The sequence below is a fragment of the Rhinolophus ferrumequinum genome, chromosome 5 (assembly GCF_004115265.2).
Source record: "Rhinolophus ferrumequinum isolate MPI-CBG mRhiFer1 chromosome 5, mRhiFer1_v1.p, whole genome shotgun sequence".
NCBI lineage: Eukaryota > Metazoa > Chordata > Mammalia > Chiroptera > Rhinolophidae > Rhinolophus > Rhinolophus ferrumequinum.
In genome coordinates, this window is record NC_046288.1 from 8,457,425 (window position 1) to 8,478,482 (window position 21,058).

The 21,058-nt window shown below is 35.1% G+C and overlaps 1 protein-coding gene across 6 annotated transcripts in view; it reads left to right on the top strand.

Annotated features, from left to right (window-relative positions):
* NFXL1 (nuclear transcription factor, X-box binding like 1) overlaps window positions 1–21,058 on the top strand; it is a 53,028-nt gene that overhangs the window by 25,763 nt on the left and 6,207 nt on the right. For all 6 annotated transcript variants that reach the window (XM_033106511.1, XM_033106512.1, XM_033106513.1 and 3 more), the window contains 7 exons: window positions 1,891–1,912; window positions 2,347–2,487; window positions 6,608–6,774; window positions 9,401–9,470; window positions 12,972–13,076; window positions 19,578–19,664; window positions 20,464–20,517. In XM_033106511.1, coding sequence (XP_032962402.1) covers window positions 1,891–1,912; window positions 2,347–2,487; window positions 6,608–6,774; window positions 9,401–9,470; window positions 12,972–13,076; window positions 19,578–19,664; window positions 20,464–20,517 — 646 coding nt within the window. The remainder of the gene's footprint in view (window positions 1–1,890; window positions 1,913–2,346; window positions 2,488–6,607; window positions 6,775–9,400; window positions 9,471–12,971; window positions 13,077–19,577; window positions 19,665–20,463; window positions 20,518–21,058) is intronic.

Genomic DNA, 21,058 nt, shown 5'->3' on the forward strand with positions numbered 1-21,058 from the left:
TGCAACCACTGATCTTTTTACTGTCTTTATAGTTTTGCCTTTTCCAGAATGTCATATAGGTAGAATCATACAGTACATAGCCTTCGGAGACTGGCCTCTTTCACTTAGAAATATACATTTAAGTTTCCTTCAGGTCTTTTCATGCTTGAGAGCTCATCTTTTTATCATTGATTAATATTCCATTAATATTCCATCTATTCCATAGATGTACCACAGTTTGTTTATCCATTCACCTATTGAAGGACATTATGGTTGCTTCCAAGTTTTGGGAATTATGAATAAAGCTGCTATAGACATTCATGTGCAGGTTTTTGAATGGTCATGTTTTCAATTCATTGGGTAAATACAGAGGGTGCCAAAAAATGTATGCACATTTAGAAAGGAAAAAACTGTATTAAAATTATATAATACTCAATGTATACGACTAGCAAAAGACAAATACAAGTCATGTGTATACATTTTTTTGGCATCCCCGGTATTTAGGAGTGCAGTTGCTGGATCATGTGGTAAGCCTTGGTTTAGCTTTGTAAGAAACTGCCGAATTGTCTAACAAAGTGGCTGTACCATTTTGCATTCTCACCAGCAGTGAATGAGAGTTCCTGTTTCTCTACATCCTTGCCTGCACCTGCTATTGTCAGTATTTTGGATTTTAGCCATTCTAATAGGTGTGTAGTGGTGTCTCCTTGTTTTAATTGGCAGCTCTAATGACACACGATGTTGAGCATCCTTTCATAAGCTTATTTGGTGAAGTGTCTGTTCTCTGGGTTCAGATCTTGCTCATTTTTTAATTGGTTGTTTTGATTTATTGTTGAGTTTTACGAATTCTTTTTATATTGTGTATGCAAGTTACCTATGCAAGTTACCAGATGTGTGCTTTCCAAATATTTTCTCCCATTCTGTGGCTTCTCTTTTCATTTTAGTGTTTTCATTTAATACTATTTGAGTGCTCTTCACTGAGAAGATGTTTTTGGTTTAATGAAGTCAAACTTAACCATTTTTCTTTGGATCGTGCTTTTGGTATTGTATTTAAAAAGTTGTCACCAAACCTAAGGTCATCTAGATTTTCCCCTGTTTAAAGTTTTGCATTTTACATTTAGGTCTGTGATACATTTTGAGTTAGTTATTATCAAAGGTATGACGTCCCTCTGGATTTTTTTCTGTGCAAATGTCCCTCTGTTCCAACACCAACCATTTGTTGAAGACTCTCCTTTCTCCTTTGTCAAAGACCAATCAACTGATTGGCATGGGTGTATTTCTGGGCTTTCAGTTCTGTTCCATTGATCTATTTGTCTGTTCTTTCACCAAATACCATTGTAGCTTTCTAGGAAGGCTTGAAGTTGGGTGATGTCAGTCCTCTGACTTTGTACTTCTGTAGTATTGGGTGGCTATTCTGGGTTTTTTATCTTTCCGTATAAAGCTTAGAATCAGTTTGTTGATATTCACAAAATAACTTGCTGGGATTTTGATTGGAATGATGTTGAATATCGATCAAGTTGGGAAGAAGTGACATCTTAACAATATTGTACTTTTCTGTCAGAAAACATGAACCCTCTCCATTTATTTAGGGCTTTGATTTTTTTTTCATGAGTGTTGTATAATTTTCCTCATGTGGATGTTTTATATATTTTGTTAGATTTATACCTAAGTGTTTCTTTTTTTGTGTGCTACTATAAATGGTATGTTTCCAATTGTTCATTGCTGATATATGGGAGAGCAGTTGGCTTTTGTGCATTAACTTTGTATCCTGCAGCCTTTCTATAATCACTTATTATTTCCATATGTGCTTTTTTTATTCTTAATAAAACAAATTAGTAGAGTTAGCATTTTTTCTTAGGTATTCTTTTTGAAGAATTTATATTTTTTTCATTTCATTTTATGTTTTTCTTGCAGGCAATGTCTTGGGAAGCATGAGGTGAGTTAGAGGTACAAGTTTTAAATAAAGCTTGTAATCTATACCTCTTCTATACTGGGATTGTTAGAAATAACAAAGTATTGTTATGTTAGTGTTGTAAAGCCAAGAGTTTGTCTACTAATTTTAAAAGTATGTAGTGCTTTTATTTGAGAATTAGTCTATAAATACGCATTTACTACAGAATCATTGAATTTCCTTTTTAGGAATAGAATGTTTTTCTTCTTGACATTGACTTTTTTGGATTCTTTTGATAGGTTACTGGTTTTAATAAGAACTATTATTAGTGCAAGTGTGTTAGACCTTTGTGAAACTTGTCCTCAAATGATAATAGAGTCGTTTGGAAACATGGGTGCTGAAGGGGGTGGGGGAGGCTGGGGGAGGGGAGAGAGAGAGAGAGAGAGAGAGTCTGATTTTCTTTTCTTCTTTTTTTAAAGGTGAGTCCACTACCATGCCATGCTGTAGGACCCTACTCTTGTAAGAGAGTTTGTGGACGAACCTTAGATTGTCAGAATCATACATGTATGAAAGAATGCCACAAAGTAACTGAAATTGGTGCCTGCACTGGCAAAAACAAGGTAATGTTCTTAGGTTGGATGCATATATGTTTGTATAGTTCTGAATTTAGTCTAGAGCATTTGCTCCCAGATATTTTTTAAACCTGACATATATGATAGATGATATCCACAATTTTAATAAATTCCCAATCTTTTGTTGGAAGTAAATAGCCTCACTGATATGGGGTATATGATTTGTGGGTAACATTCAGAAAAGCATTTTTTTACAAGCATATGGGAAATCAACTATTCAAAGATTTCTAAAAATTGCCATTTTATGAGGAAAAACAAATGGGGTTAATCAACTTTTAAATAATATTAAATTTTATTTTAAAAGTAATTCATGTTTTTCTCAGATTTCCACTTTATAGGGAATCATAACAATAGCAAGTGTGTTTAATAAGGAATAAGACAAAAATTTTAAACTTCATATTTATTATTACGTAACATTAAATTTACATGTTTAAATTATTAATATGAATTGAGTTATTGAGAATTTAACTTGCTTTGTTAGTTTTAATTATAATGATTCAAAACCACATTGACTACTGTAGTTAAGGGATAGCTGCTTATATGGCTTTCCTCCTCTAGATTTTCACAGCATCAAATGAGTCAGGAAAAACTTATTTTAAGAGCAGATGTTACAGTGATTGGGGAATTCTCTTTGATTATCCCACCATACTTCCTGAGCAGTGGATGTGGCAAAATATGGGTTTTAGGTTATGTTCAATTTTTCTGAATTTAGCTATATGTCCATCCCTATGTCTCACTCACGGAAGGCTACTACAATGCAAGTGAGTGAACATTATATTACTCTATTTATATGTTAAAAATGAAATAATTCAGAAACTTAAAAACAAATAATTCCTTACCATAACACCTCAATTGAAACCCATTGGAGAAAGGCTTCTAGATGATATCTCTTGACCCAAATGCCTCTGGAATTTTTAATGCAGTTTCTGCTTTAAGTTATAGCACAAGCCTATGACACAGCAGGTGTTTAATAAGTGTTTATTGAATTGACTGGAATCAAAGCTCTTTTGCCTGTTAGGAGTGCTCTGGGTTTCTTCCTTGACCTTACCCACAGATCTCAGTCTCATCAAGGCTATTCTTTTGTGCAATGGCTCTGATTGCTGCCATTAGCAATCAATATTCCTATTGGCTACAGTGAGTGGAACTGTGGTTGATGGGAAAGGTGTGAGGCTGATGGCAACTGAAATGTGTGTATTTCCCAGGCAAACATGGGATCAGATATGTTTTGAGTGATGAAAAGAAGAACTAGAGTAATGAGGATAGTCTTTTCTCTTTGGAGAAAACTCTGTCACCAAAACTAAATAAAAAAGAAAAATACATGTATATTCATACGGGACCACTCACACACATTTCTCTATAATTATGTGTGTCGTAGCCCCCTGCCACTCGAGTGTTGTCTGCAGACACGCAGCACTGGCAACAGCCAGAGTCTTGTTAGATGTGCAAAATCCTAGGCTCCACCTCAGCATTTTAACAAGATTCCCAAGTGAGTGGTGATGCACAAAATGTTTTCGAATGCTGCTAAAAGGCAGTGTGATGTGTCAAGTTTCACTGACTTTTTAAAAAAAGAATTTCATTGTAATCATTGAACTTGCTAAGAGACTAGAACTTAATTATTCCAACCACAAAAAGAAAGGATAATTCTGTAATGTAATAGAGGTTCTAATTATTGATATAATGGCAATCATATTATAATATATAAATAAAATATATGAAATTAACATGTTGAACACCTTGAATTTAGGCAGTGTCAAATATATTTCAATAAAATGAGAAAAAATGTTTCACTTACCAAGATTAGCTTTCCAATTTGTGATGAGAACCCAAATGTTTATTCCGTTTTCCTGCTCATCATCCCATCACTTACAATTAGGATTGCTCACCTCCCTGGATTTCCAGAAAGTCGGATGAATCAGAAAAAGCTCATTTTAAAAGCTGATATGACTGATTGGGGAATTATTGTGCATTATCCCAGTATCGCTTCCTGGGTTAAAACTTCTGTTTTCTCTTTCTTTCTTTTTTAAAAACGAGAACTGCATAAGCGAGATATTTGACAGCAAGACTTGCTGTGTTTCCTAATTAGGGTATTGGAAGTGATCCAAGAAGATAGTTTAGCAAGTACAGATTCAGTGATTTTTTTTTTTTTTTTTTTTTTTTTAAATAGCTGGAAGGAGCCTCATCTGATCAGTGTAATTCTTGTGTTGCTGATAGGGAAACTGAAGCTGGCCAAGTAGGCTTGTCCATGATGCTCTCAGAGAGTAGCAATTCAGAAAGTAGTATCCCCAATGTCCTAGCTCCCAGCCCAGCACTCGCAGTATTTAAATGGACGTTATTGCAGATGTACCACGTAGCCATAAAGAAACAAGTGAAATAAACTGTGTGTTATCTTTGGTTATGTTTGGAAATTTTGTGATGCATTGCCCGTCCTCCCAGTCTTTCCCATTTCAGAAAGTTACATTTCTGTTCACCCTGTTGTGCAGATCAGAGACAGAGGACCATTGCTTGATTTCTTTCTTAACTTCATTGTCCTTGTCTCACAGCAAATCTCGTTAGGTTTATCTTTAAAACAGATCCTGAATCTGACCATTTCTCATAACCTTTACCACTAACCTCCTCATCCAAGCCACTACCACCTCCTACCTAGATTTCTGCAATATTTTCCAATCCAACCTTTCTACCCTCACTTTTGTCATATTACATCAGCCAGATTCATCTTTTAAAAATGTAAGTCATGTGTCATCTCCCTGCTCAAAACCCGTTAGTAGTTGTTAGTCATTCTAAGAATAAAATCCTAAGGCCTTATGATGGCCTATGTGGCTTTATGGTGATCTAACTCCTGAGTACCTTTCCCACCTCTTCACTCATCATTCTTGCTGGCTCACTTCCGCTTCTTGCTATTTCTTCAGCATTCCAATTTTGTTCTTACCTCAGAGCCTTGCACTTATTATGCCTTTTCTCTGTAACTCTACGTTCTTATGGCTCTTATTTAACTGAGTTTCTGTTCAAATCTGAACATTTTCAGGAGGCTTCCTTGTTGCTGTATCGTTCTCTCTTATCCTGCTTTATCTTTTATCAGAATGTTTATGAAGACATTGTGTTATGTTCTTTGTCTCCCCCACTTAAATGGCAGTTCCTTAGGCCAGGGATCTCTTCCATCTTGCATATTCCCAGTGTATGGAACAACACCTGGCACATAAATACTGAATAACTATTTATGGAATAAATGAATATACTTTTTAAAATAAAAAAATAGAAATTTTTTTATGGAAGAATTTTCATAATTTGAAACTTTTTAATCGTACATTTAGAATTTTATTGATACAACTCTTATAATCATGTCTGTACTTAGGTATGGTAATAAAAAATGTTTAACCTTTAAAACTTAGTAGCCATATCTGTAGCTTTCATTTTATCTCATGTATGACGTGAAAATAAACAGTACCCTGTAATAAAAATCTTTAACCTTCTTTAGTAGATAGATACTATTGAAATTATTAAATTACTAGAGCAGAGAGGTGACTTGTTAAGTTACAACTGAGATACATTATTTGTACTAAATGTAATTTAGTTTTGGCTTATTGAAGTTCATTAAAAATAAATTAATCTGCTGGTCATTCTTCTGTTTTTCCTCTACACGTGTTTCTTTTTGGCAAGATAAGATGAATATCTCCAGAACATTGAATGCTTTGGGAATTTTTATTTATGTCTTAAGAGTGTATTGATTTCTTTAGTTTGATGATGATGGTGCTTGTTAGGTGAAAATGAATTGATAGTATTCTGTTTTTCCTGCCACTGACTATGCTTTAGGAAGTAATTTACATTTTTAGTAGAGATATTTCGTGTAATAAGTCCATTTTAAAGCTTAGGCAGTTTGATTTAATGAGGTTTGTAGGCATAAAAATCTTTGTGAATAATGGTCATATTGATAATCTTGCTGTTCTTCATTTTGAATATTTTTAAAATGAATGAAAGCATGCATCATTTTAGTAGATCTTTCTAAGAACTGCAGAAGTACTTTCTTTTAATGCGATATATACATTTTGTAACTTTTACATATGGAATGTTAGGTATCTGTACTTAGGTGGTTTATTTACTTGCTGTTTCTCAGGCTGGCCCCGAATGCCTTCAGTGTGAAGAAGGGTGCTCTAAGTCACGGCCTGTGGGTTGTCCTCATCCGTGTGTTTTGCCCTGTCATCCTGGAGCATGTCCTCCTTGTGTTCAGATGCTTAGAATAAAATGTCACTGCAAGATCACAAGTCTATATGTGGAATGTAGGTAAGTGGACTGAAGAAATATTCTTGTTTTATGAAAATTATTTTGATGTCTTTTTATAATTCAGAACGCTTTGTATGTAGTATACTTTAAGGAATATTTTTCAGTGGTGGTCCTTAGACTCTAGAGGCCTATGTTTTCCAGAGAGACGGGGACGGAAGAAATGTAGAATATTTCACTTTCTCGATACTTCATCCCGATTTTAACATGGGCGATTCTGGTTTTCTCCATTTGGATATTCTGTATAAGATTTTGTTAGGAAAAAACTTGTATCACTGGTTTTAAAAAATATAGGAGAAGCATTCCTATAACTGATTGGTCAAGTAACTGTCAAACTAGAGTTTTGTTGGATCAAAAATTGCCTTGCACATAGTTACTTAGGTATAATTTTTAAATTACAGATTTAAAAGGTAGAGTTTATTACATATGTTGCTGTCATGATATTTATCATACTAGGATATGACCTTTGTTTTCCTTACTTAAAAAAGGGCAAATTTTCACTTGTGGATTATAACGAGGAAAAAAATTCCCCTTTTTTCCTATTTAATCATGATCTAACTTAATTTACCTAACTCGTTCAGCTCCATTTCACCCAAGTCTGTAAAGTAGGTTTTTTATAAGTGTATTTTATTTTACTCAAGTCAAATTTGGGAATATATCTTTATTTCCAGTTTTTTGAAATACTTTTTTGAAAAATGCTTGTTAATATTATCTTAAATTTTTTTTGTCACACTCAAAGATTCATGCTTTGTTAAACTGTAAAAGTTAAAATTAACTTTTTTGAAATTTTAAAAATAAAATATAATTTTTAGCTTTAGAAATTTTATGAGGAGAGTTAAGAGGGCAATTTTGCCTTACTTATGTGTGATACTAACAAAAAGAGGTTGTTTTCTTTGGTCTTGCAGGGTTATAAATTTCCCCCTCTTCCTTCTTTTTCTCTTTATCATGTCATCTTCAAAGGATTCCTTTCCTTTTTTACCTGCTTTTTCCCAGAGTATTGCCTCTCTAAGATTGGCTCCTTGATAGTTGTGCACTTTTTAAAGTGTCTTCCCTTTAGTTAGTGCTCTGATCTACCAAGACATTTTTAGTATATTTGTACTTAGGGTGGACTTTCTTTTTCTGGTGTGATGTTAGCTCCCCCTCTTGGAATTCTGCTGTTTTTCCAGAACTTCATTGACTCTCTGAAAAAACTTCCTTTGCGAGCTTCAGAAATAGCTCTGCTAGGAATTGATATTTACTTTTCTACTTACAGGTAATTTGAAGTTTATAGAAACTTCTGTCTTCTAATTATGCCAACGTCATGGGATTTGAGTGCTTTTATTTGTCATTAATGAGCTGAGTGTTTTTTTTTTTTTTGAGGGATGTGTGGGTATATTTGGAATGAGGTGCCTTCCATTACCTCAGCAATCCAGAGTTCCTTTTTTCTTTTCTTGAATACATATATTTAAAGTGTATGTTTTTATACTGTAATTCTTCAGTCTCAGTTGTTCTGATAATTTCATTTGCTTTAATTTAGCAAGTTATTTCATGAGTCATCTTTTCTTTTTAGCCCTTTTCTGCTTCATGTATATTTATCTATAGAAATTAGATATAAAAGATACAGACCTTGAAAAGTAGGTAATTTTTCCTAGTTATAGAGGAGCAGGAACAAAATGATTTTAACTCTTAAGTTCAGAGGTGAGCACTGTACTTGTAAGAATGAAAATATACATTTAGTAGAGTCAGGATAAAAACTTTGTGATATCACTAAGTGAAATTTTGCCAAGAAAATTGCATATGTTATCTTAGAGTACCTTCATAGCTAATTTGATACAGATAATAAGGTTATAGTTTTGACATTAGTGAGGCTAACCTTATGGCGTATTTTGGCAATTATGTCTAGTAAAGGGAAATAGAAAAAGCAGGAAAGGAGTAAAGGAAAGAAGATAGTAATGGGAAAGAGAAAAATGAGATAGGTAAGATAGGGATTTTTATTATAGATTGTCACTGACTCATGCAGTATCTACTGTGGTTCTATTCAACTATCTATTAGAAAGTTTTATTCCTTGGTGTTTCTGACTATTTCTGAATTACCTACTGAGTCAGATATAAAAGCACAGACTTGATAAAATGATCTAATCTAAAATGAATCAATTTCTAACATTAATTGACAGCTTATCCAAAAACAACTGAAAAGGCTTTTCTAATAAGCTTATTGCGTTTTCCACTGAATAGCCTAAATTTTTAAATTTGTATTAACAGATTAAACTACTAATTTTTAATCTTTTATGTAAAGGCTTTAAGGAGGGTTATAATTATGAATAGTGATTGACCTATAGGGAAAGTTAGTACAGGAACTATTAAAGAGAGTCAAGGCACAGATGATATTTATGTGTTTTGTACCTCCTTCTTGCAGTGATTGCCCTTTTGGCATTTGATTTGTTGGTAGTTGATAAAGGGCTGGAAGATTTGATTCATCAGAACCATTAAGAAATTTGAAGATAATTGTTACAGATAGACATAAAATTAAAATATTTCTCAAGAAAAAAAATAAGACAATTTTATAGATACGTTTGAAATTGTTATTTTTGGAAAGTATGCTATAAAAATGGACTTTGAATATCATCAAAACATCCTTTCCTATTTTTAGAAAAATAACCACAGCTGATGTAAGTGAGAAGAACCTCCTCAGTTGTTGCAAAAATCAGTGTCCTAAAGAGGTAAGCTTTCATAGAACCTTTTAAATTGCGTCTCTTGGGCATAGTCTCTCTTGGATTTTCTCTGTTCTTGTTTGGTCTTCTATTTCAGGTCTTTTCTGGACCTACTAAAAATGTGGGTCCAGAAAGAAAATTGTGATTGATGTCTATAAAAATATAATACATATTATTAGAGTAGATGCATATCTCTATGAAATTTGGGGATATTAGGACTAGAAATGACCCTTTGAACATATTTTTAAAGCTGTTTTAAAGATAGCTTATACACTTTATGCAATAAAGTATTCACCTAATGTTCACCCCCATAATGTGATTCAAATTTAAAATATAAATAGGTCAAGAACTGTGTGGGTCATAAGCAGTTAGTAAATTCATAGTAGGTTATTAAAAAAAAAACAGATATGTCTGGGTGTGTGTGAACTTTAAAGTTCATTATTATTTTGAATTAATTAGTATAAAGCATTCATATATTAAGCTTTTAAAGATTCGTTGTTTGTAGATGCATTTTATTCAAACTAAAAGTATCAAAAATGGTTCCAAAAAATTGTTCAGAGTAAAATTCGCTATTGAATTATCCTGGCAATATTTTGAGAAACCAAAGTTGTCCATCTGTATTTGACCAATCTTAAATTGAGGGTGTTCTTTTTGTTGTTGGAGGTAGGGAGGTGACAATTTGGGTCGACATTTATAAAGGAATCTTTCTGACTTACAGGTGTACTAGTAGTATCTCTTTTATTTTAATTCTTGGTCTGTACACTTACCTAAGTGTTTCTCATCCTATTTAGAGTCAGGAAGAGATGACAGTAAAGTCTTAAATATAGTAATCTCTTTAACTAAATAAAACAAATTGGTGTATAATAAGCATTTTTGTTAACAGTATTTCCTTTTAACTAAAACTTTGGACAATTTTTAATGGATTTCTGTTTAATAACTTAGAACTAAAACCTGAGAATTTCAAAATTTATGTAGGATTTTTTTTACAAGAGACCATTTCAAGCAGTAAATGATTATTATAATAATCATCTCTTTGTTAATATAAGTAAAACTAGAGGCATGAGGTATTTCAAATTTAATTTTCTGAATTCTTCAAATCTTGAGTTTTTCTTGTTAAAATAAATTTTCTTCTGTCCAAATTCAGACTCCCAGTAATAAGTAGGTGAGAATGTTTTATTTTCAACCTGACACAATAAATTGGTATGATATTGTAGTTAGAAATAAGATAATTTAATTCAGGGATTGCTAATTTGCAATCCTGCCATTTGGCTGTGATTCATTTGTGATGCTGTAATGACATTTGGTGGGACTAGATGAGAGGGCGCTGTATATTAGAAAATTTGTTATCCATACTCCTGATTTTGGATTCTAGGCCATTCTGAAGCCTCTGGTATTACTAGAGTCTCCTTGGGCTTTCTTGAAAAATATATCCTTAGGCTGGGAACAATCCAAATGGCTATTATAGTTTGGAACACCTAGGAGTGGACAAGTGAATTTCATTGTGTCTAATAGGACTCATTCGAGTTCGTGTCCTCTTGACATTGGTAAGGAAGGCTACAGCAGTGATTCTCAAATTCTAGTGTGCATCAGAATCATTTCATTTATTCTATTCTTTAGATTCCACATATAAGTAAGATCATATGGTATTTGTCTTTCTCCGTCTGACTTATTTCACTTAGCAAACTAATCAGAAACAGTCTCAGAGATATAGAGAAAAACCTGAGTGTTGCTAGATGGGAGAGGGGTGGGGATGAGGGAGAAGGCGTGGGGATTAGAAAGCACAAATTGGTAACCACAAAATTGCCACAGGGATATGAAAGACAGTTTGGGGAATCAATAATGTAAAGATTTTGCAGGGTATCCGATGGACACTTGTCTTATTAGGGAGACCACTTCATGGACGGAGTAGATGCTTGACCACTGCAGTATACTCCTGAAGCTGAAGCTGAATAATAATGAATGTCAACAATAAATTAATGTATATATAATCACAGGATGTGGAGTACAACATAGGGAATAGAGTCAGTGGAACTGTAATAGCTATATATGATGTCAGAGGGGTAGTAGATTGGGGGCGGGGGGTTACCACTTTGTGAGGGGTGTAAATGTCTAACTATTACATGGTTTTGTACACCTGAAAGTAATAAAAAAAAAAGAAATGAACTACAAAAAAAAAAAAATTACAGACACAGAAGAAAAAATTAAAAAAAGAATCACTTCAAGGGCTTGTTAAAACAGTTTGATGGGCCCAACCCCAGAGTTTCTTATTTTGTGGGCCTGGAGTGGGGCCCAAGAATTTGCATTTCTAATAAATTCTTACATAATGGTGATACTGTTGGTCTGGACCACACTTTGGGGATCACTAGGCTACAGAATCAAGTCACATTTAGGATTAGCCAAGAACTGTGTCACTAATCTGCAGTCCCCTCCCCTGTGCTGTAGATTTCTTGTGGGCAAGGACTATGTCACAATCATCTTTGCATCTAGTCCCTGGTTCCCTGGTTGTACATATTAGGCGGTTGGTAAATGTTTATTGGATGTGAGTGAAAGAGTGAACTGTGGAAATAGCATAAGCATATCCTTTCAGCTCTACTGCTTCTCTGAGAGGCACTCTGTGGGCTGTTACATTAGGTTTGAATTTAAAAGGGAATTTAAAGATACCACTAAGAACTCCAACTTTAAACTGTGCCCCTACACATACACATTTCCACTTTAATTTTTTCTTTCTGGATTTGGTTTTATTATTGCCACACAAGCTTTGTGCTTTTTACTTGGGCAAATTATTTAACCTCTCTGTAACTCAAATTGTTCTTATATAAAATGGAAGCAATAATAATACCTACTGGGGAGTGTTATCTGAGTATTAAATGAGTGGTCAACGTGTAAAGGTTTTAGTATATGTAAGTGCTAGCTATGGTGATAATGGTAAGGGTATTTATCCACCAACAATATTGTTTTGCAAGCTTTCCATAGTTATTTGTAAAGAGAGCTTTTTAAATTATTGGGATTAAAATGGAACATTTTGAACTAGACAGTGTTGGCTGTTGGTAAGCCATTTGATAGGACTTATGAAGGTGCTAGCAGAATGACGGTAAGGGCTGAGCAGGGTGGAAGAAAACCGTCTCACTTTGAGTGGAAAGGGTAGGGCATCTCATCTTTAAAGGAATATCAGGTTTGGATGTTTCAGAAAAACCTTTTGCTGTGAAATCTGTAATGAAGATACAGTTACTATAGTATGCATTCTAATAGTTTGTGACTGCTTTTCAGCTCTTGCAGACTATAACTTGGCTTTTGAGATAACACATACTTGCACATCTAACAGAAAATGGTCATGTGATTTGATTATAATTAAGGTTAATTAAAGAAAAAAGTTGAAAAATTAACCGATTATCTAAGATTGATTGACCCCATTGTGATGGACTGTTTCTTAAAATAGTTGTTGTGGGGGAGGGGAAGCAGGGTATGACTAAAATGCAAATATGTAATTGCTCTATTTTGGTTTTATTTTAGCTTCCTTGTGGTCATAGATGCAAAGAGATGTGCCATCCTGGTGAATGTCCTTTTAACTGTAACCAGAAGGTAAAACTTAGATGTCCTTGTAAAAGAATAAAAAAGGTAAATATTTTAAGTTCTTGAGAATGCTTTTCTATGTAAATTATTTTTGTATTTTGGTAGTTCTTTGGCTTTATTTTTTGGCTTTTAATTTTAAGGTCTTATTTCTTAGAATCTTTTTATTATTAGCCTATCTCTGTAAATGCTTATTTTAAAAATGAGCTTTGTATGTCCATTTAGTTTTGTGCACTTTAATAGTAAAAGATTATTTGATGTTGAAACCAAGTTCGGTGCCCTTGTGTGGATAGAACCAGTGCGCAGTATATTTGAGGTCTTTGTACAAGGAACACATGTGAGCAATAAAGTGAGTTTCATGATTTAAGAAATGGTCTGGAATTAACCTGTGTTACTCTTATGAAAACTTTTTTTGCCATCAATATTACGTTTTGGAAATGTTGCCTTAAGACCTTAGATGCACAGCCTTATAAAATTATAAAGTAACATTCAAACTTGGAGAGAACTCAATTTAAGATGAAATAGTGGTAACAGACAAGTAAAAGGGTGAAAACTAACGTTTGGAATGCTCAGTGGCAACAGATTAGATATCTTTCAGAAAACTTAGGAAGGAAGGGTGAATTCTCAGCTGTCATTGGCTGAATGGTCTTTTTCCAGGTGGCCTGTCCTTTGACTTCCCTGTTGATACAGGTGGCTCCTTTGAAGTTTTCTTCTTTCTTGACCTCTGATTTTTCCCTACCTCAGTTATAGTGTAACTCCTTTTTTCTTAATATTCTTATGGTCATTTCCTAAAGCTAGTCTCCTTTTTCTTCACTTTAAATTCACTCTTTATTCTTTCAACAAATGTTTATTGAGAATCTTTGCTTTTATTGAAGATCTTTTCATTTATTTTGACAGCTCCTACTATCATTATCTGGCGTAGATAATTTCTGAATTTAAATTCGTAGGCTTGACTTCTTCTGCAGTTGAATTCCTAAGTTTTAGATGTTTAAATTGGGCCACCTTTATGTGAAAATTCATCCTTAGTCAAGCCACTTTTAATCTGGGATGTCTCTCAAGTTTTGTCTCAAATCTCATGTTATTGCCCAAGTGCAGTCTGCCTGCCACCCATTGGAACTCTGGCAACAGTGTCATAACGGATTTCTTTGCCTCCAATTGTAATACTTCCCTGATCTAAGTTCTTCAGTGGTTCTTCCTCGATTGTGGGGAAAATACGCATTTTATAAGAAATGTTTACGCACATACAGACTTGGCATACAAGAGAATTTATGCTGATACCTTTGCCTGCTTGTCCAGTCTCAAACTCTAGCAGTCTTCTCTGTGAATCTGTTACTTGTGTTTATGCTGTGTTCCCCTTTAGTCTGTGACAAATCCATATTCCTTCCTCTGTGTAAAATACAATGTACGTTTTCTTTGCTGCTCTGTGTACTAGAATCCTGCTAATACTCAGTGTAAGCATTTCCTTGTTGGGGAAGATCTTCCTTCTCTGACTCCCTTGGGAAGTCTTAAGCGCTTCTTCCTCTTGGCTTTCTTTGTAGTAGGTTCTAGAGAGGGTCCTAGAGAATTTTCTAGAGAGCTTTGTGATTCTAGGGACATCAGTAACCTTGTTTCCTTATCTGTGAAATACAGTTTATATATAGATTTATTGAAAGGAATAAAAGAGGTAATGCTTATATAGCATTTAGCACAGTGACTGCTATGTTTAATAACATAGCAGTAACTGCTAATAGTAGCTGTTTTTAGTCATTCTCATTATACTCTGCCCCTTATTGAGTCCCCGTCCCTAACACAGTGCTTGGCATGTACTAGGCACTCTGTAAGTACCTTTTGAATGAGAAAAGATATGATTCCTCTTTTAGGCTGATAGACTTAACGTCCACAAGCACACAATATTTATTTTTGTCTCTAATGTTTATGTGTAATATTTTTCCGTTTTCTGGACTATCCTTGGAGAACAAGACTGTGTTTATCACCAACCTCAGCCAAAAATGAAGAACGAAAGGGTGGGGGGGAACTCTAATAAAATTCTGTTCTATAAAGTACTTTTACTAAAGAATATGTATATTGTTCATAGGAACTGATGATCTTATTTTTTTAAGATTTTTATTAAAATATAGCTAACATACAATATTATATTAGTTTTAGGTGTATGCCATAGTTACTCAACATTTATATACCTAAAGAAGTGATCACAATAACTCCAGTAACCATCTCACACTGTACCACTCTATCCACAATATTACTGACTATATTCCCATAATACATTACAACCCCAAGACTTACTTGTTTTATACCTGGAAATTTGAACCTCTTATTCCCCTTCTTCTTCCCCCCTTTTTTAATTTTTCAATTTAATATTTAATCAAAATTAATATTAAATTAATGTTTAATATTAAACTTCAATTTAATTTAATATTATTTTATATGAATTTCAGGTATACAGCACAGTGGTTAGACATTTATATAATTTAAGTGATCCCTCTAGTCAGTCTACTACCAACCTGGCATTATACATAGTTATTACAATATTATTGACTATGTCGCTTATGCTATACCCTACATCCCCACGACTACTTTGTAACAACCAATTTGTACTTCTTAATCACCTCCCATTTTTCACCCATCCCCCATAGCCCCTCCCATCTGGTAACCTTCAAAATGTTCTCTGTATTTATGAGTTTGTATCTGTTTTGTTTATTTTGTTCTTTAGATTTCACATATAAGCGAAATCGCATTGCATCTGTCCTTCTCTATCTGACATACTCCACTCAGCACAATACTCTCCAGCTCTATCCATGCCACCACAAATGGCAAGAACCCATTCCCTTTTCTGGCCAAGCAATATTCCATTGTGTATGTGTATCTCCTATCCTTTCTTCCATTGATAGAACCCAGGCTGCCCCCACCTTGGCCATTGTGAACAATGCTGCAATGAACATAGGGATACTCACGTCCCCTTGAAGTAGCATTTTGGGTTTTTTCAGATAAATACCCTGAAGTGGGAATACTGGGTCCTTCTTTGTCTCTTGTAAAGCCTTTGTTTTAAAGTCTGTTTTGTCGGGTATAAGTATTGCTACTGCAGATTTTTTATTTGTTTGGTTCCATTTTCATGAAATACCTTTTTCCCCATCCCTTTACTTTCAGTCTGTGTGTGTCTTTCGACCTGAAGTGTGTCTCTTATAGGCAGCATATGTAAGGGTCTTGTTTTCTTATGCATTCAGCAACTCTACCTTCTGATTGGAGCATTTAATCCATCTCCACTGAAAGTAATTGTTAGATATGTACTTATTGCCATTTTATTGCCATTCATATTTTTTATTTATTTTTTTCCATCTTAAAGAAGTCCCTCTAACATTCCTTGTAATTCTAGTTTGGTATTGGTGAACTCTTTTAGCTTTTTCTTGTCTGGGAGGCTCTACCTGTCCTTCAGTTGTAAATGATAGCTTTTCTGGGTAAAGTAATCTTGGTTTTCATCACTTTGAATATTTCATGCCAATATATTCTGGCCTGCAAAGTTTCTGTTGAGAAATCAACTGACAGTCTTTTGGGAGCCACCTTGTAGGTAACTAACTGCTTTTCTATTGATGCTTTTAAGATTCTCTCTTTGTCTTTAACTTTTGGCATTTTAATTATAATGTGTCTTGGTGTAGGCCTCTTTGGATTTATCTCGTTTGGGACGTTTTGTGCTTCCTGGGCTTGTATGTCTATTTTTTTTCCACCAGGTTAGGAAAGTTTTCTGTCATTATTTCTTCAAATAGGTTTTCAATTCCTTGCTCTCTTCTCCTTCTGGTATCCCTATGAATATTGCTATACTAGATGTTGTCCCAGAGGCCCCTTTAACTATCCTCATTTTTTCGGATTCTTTTTTTGCTATTCTGTTTGGGTGTTTTCTGCTGCCTTATCTTCTAAATCACTGATTCCATCCTGTGCTTCATCTAATCTACTGTTGATTCCCTCTAATGTATTCTTCATTTCAGTTATTGTGTTACTTATTTCTGAATGGTTCTTTTTTTATGTTTTCTAGCTCCGTTTTTATGTTTTTTTATCTCTTTGTTGAAGTTTTCCCTGAGTTCACTGAGCATCCTTATAACCAGTATTTTGAACTCTGCATCTGGTAGATTGCTTGCCTTCATTTTGTTCAGTTCCTTTTCAGGAGCTTTGTTCTGTTCTTTTATTTAGGACATGTTTTTTGTCTCCCCATTTTGGCTGCCTCCCTGTGTTTGTTTCTGTGTATTAGATAGGACTGATATGTCTCCCGGTCTTAGTAAAGTGGCCTTATGCAATAGGTGTTTTGTGGGGCCAGTGGTGCAGTCTCCCTGGTCACCAGACCTGGGTTCTCCTGGTGTGTTCCTTGTATGGGTGGTGTGTGCCCTCCTGATATAGTTGAGCCTTAGTTGCTATTTTTACATCAGTTGGAGGGATTGACCCTCAGGCTGGTTAGTTGTGAGGACTGGCTGTGACTACAGTGAAGGAGCTGTTGTGCAGGGGCTGACCCTACAGAGCAGGGTTCACTTTAGCAGGGCTCTGCTGCCTACCCAGTGTGCCCTTTGGGTGTGTCGCTCTTGGAGGCAGCCCGGTGATGATCTGGCTGGGTTTGAAGCTGACCACTGAGCATACCAGCTCGTGGCCTCCTGGCAGGGCCTCCCCTGCAGGCCAAGTTCATTTGTAGTCTGTGCCCTGCTTGGGGTCACCTGGCTTAGCCACAAAGCAATCTGCAGATGACTTCTTCGCACACTGGGGTTGGAGGTGCCTCAAGAGGCCAAGCCGCAAATCCAGACTGCTATAAATAGTGGCAGGCTTATGGTTGCTCAGCCAGATGTACAGGACAAGCTAAAGCCAGATATTGCTTTTTTGGGTTTTTGTGAACCTTTGAAAGACTTTAGTAAAGTCCATAGCATGAGCCAAGATAGGCCATTCATATGGCAGAGCCCCTGGAAGTGGCTTGGGTGGTCCCAAAAGTTGGGTGGGAAAGGGGTCTTAGGGAATCAAGGTGAAGGGATGGCATTAGCTAGGTTGATGGAGACTCAGATATGGTAGCTGCCTGCATCTGCTCAGCAGGAGAGGGGAGGGCTCAACAAAGAAACAATGGTTTCCACCAGCTCCTCTTTTGGGGAGAAAGCTGCCCCTGCAGCCCTCTCTTTGAAGCCAGACAACTCAGTTCCTCCACATATGTCCCTGGTGCCTTTCCAACTGCTGCCCCAGCACTGGAGCTCAGAGCAAATGAGTCCATCAGCGAGTAAATGTGCACGGGCTGTTTAAGAGGAATGCCTGGAACTGCAGCCGCCCTAGTCTCACTCAGCCATAATCTCCGCTGGTTTTCACAACCAGAAGTTATGGGGACTTTTCTCCCTGACACTGAAACCCTGGGCTGGGGAGCCTGGTGTGGGACTTGGACCCCTTGCTCTTCAGGGGTGATCTCTGCAGCTGAGATATCCCTCCCGATATTTAATGGTCACACACAGGTGTGGGACCACACCATTCTGTGTCTTCGCCCCACCTACCATTCTGAAGGTGGCGTCTTCTCTATGTCCTTAGTTGTAGTGCTTTGGTTCAGCTAGACTTCAGGAGATTCTCTGGTGATCTTATTTCTTAACTCTGGTAGATTAGAACTAAAAACCTAGAGTCTGAGGGTGTGGTGAGAGAGGAGAAATTGATACAAATAGGCACCTTTAGAGCAAAAGTGACATGTGTCAGCAAGAAATAGGCCATGAATAAAAGAGAGACAAAAGATCTACAAAATCAAAGACTATTTAACATAAGGACTACTTATTTTATTGTAGTACACAAATCGATCATAGTATTGATTTAAAGTCATCTGAAAAAGAGTAGATTTTTTTAAAAAAATAAAAAATGAGTAGATTTTTAAAATTTCATTAAGGAGGCAGGCAGTGAAGTGCACATACAAAGTGTAGAATGACTTATCTAAACTCTTTTAAAAAGGCTTACTAGTTGAGAGAAAAATCTGTAGCTGTCTAGAAAACTCTAGAACTGCACTTTTCTGAACCTGAGTTGGTTGCCACTAGCCACATATGGCTATTTGTTTGAATTTTAATGAATTAACATTAAATAATACTAAACATTCATTTCCTCGATTTCTTCAGCCACATTTTGAGTGCTCAGTAGCCATGTGTGTTTAGTACTACTCTGTTGGGTTGTGCAGATTTAGAACATTTCCAGTATCCCAGGAAGCTGTGTTGGCTGGCACTGCTCTGGAGCATTATATTTCCTGGAAGCTTTAGAAGACTAAAAAGAAACAATAAAGAAAAACTGAAGCTAAGTTGATAGTGGCATTTAGTAAATATTAAATGGATAATTTTAATTTTTTGGTATTTGCTTTTTTTGTAATTAAAAGAAAATAAAGTAATAATCACTCCCTGAACCAAGACATTTAACACTTGCAACCATATCATCATTAAATATTAATGAACATGACTTAAGTAATTTACACAACCTTAAACTGTTAGGGGAATTTTGCTTTTTTATGGCATACAGTTAAGCCTCCGAGGGGAAAGTCTTAAAATCTGAAATTTTTAAAAATTTCATTTGTAGGAATTGCAGTGCAACAAAGTACGTGAACATCAGATTTCAATAGAATGTGACACAACATGCAAGGAAATGAAGCGAAAAGCATCTGAGGTAATGTCATGTTGAATGTCATTTTTAATGTACTAATAGCCTTTCCCCCTGTTTATTTTATGCATTTCTTTATGTGCTTATTACGAATTACTCGAAATCTCATCGTTTTTTGCTTTTATAATTAAAGCCTAGTTTTATGTGCCTATTTTGAATCCCCAGGTGTGTTTTTATTGTCTAGAGTATATTAGATTTTCCATCCTCTGTACCAATTAGTGTATGTGCTCTGGGACATATTTGTTCATCTTAATGTTAGTATAAACCTCCAGAAAATTAGGCTAAAATAATACAAAAATACAGTTTTAGGAATCTTTGCTGTTTGGATTACCTCTTCTGTCACTATTTCCCTCAATCAACCCAATCAATGAATAAACTTGATTTTTTTTTTTTTAAACTAAGGTATCCCTTCCAGACATTTGAAGTAAAAGGTCGATTTTAACTCTAGACAAAGAGTGTTATTTAATAATTATAGATTCTTAATATGGTAACTCAAGAGAAAAATCCAGTTTTAAAAGCAGTTCAGTTTATGCTATTGTAACGCTTTGAGTTGTGATCTAAAATCTATTACAGTTGTTAAATTGAAATGTTTATATAGGTATAACATTCTACTTCTCCTCACCTGCCATCTGTTAGTACCTTGGTAACACTTTTCATTATGATATTTATGTTTCTTTAAATAATTTCCAATATAAAGCTCCCAAAAGTTGTTGTGTGTTATTAGAACCTCAGTGGGAAAATGTTAAAATTCTATATAAAATTTGACAATTACAATGTCAATTTACTTTTAAATGTCTCTAAACAGATAAAAGAAGCAGAAACTAAAGCTGCTCTTGAAGAGGAAAAACGAAGACAACAGGTAACTAAACAAAATGCCCAGATTTATGTTTCTTTGCTAGTTTCTTCATTAGTTTTTATTCAAACAAAAAGTATATTCCAAGTACAAGCCAGGGGCTAATCAACTCTATTCCGGACTGGAAATAATATAGTTCCTACAAAACAAAAGTTACCCATTCACTTACTTTAATCCAGGTATAGTGAACCTCTAAAAAAAGCACAAGATCTCGTTTACTCCCAGATATTTTGTATACGCCCAATTTACTTCCTTGCCAGTTTTATCCATTCTCCAGCCATAAGAGTTTTAACTCCTCTTTTGGTTGGGGTTGTCAGAGTTGGGGGTGCAATGATGTCCGTTTTAAGGCATCTCCTGAAACCCATGTCTTCACTCAACCTAACATTATTTGAGTTCTGTTTTACTGAGCTGTAGATAATCTGTAACAAATATGAGTTGTTTACTAACCAATGCACTTGTTTTAATAATATGTTCACCTATTTCCTCATTAAGATTCTTAAATGCAGGATTATTATCTGTTCTTTGTCATTACCTAGGTAACAGATAC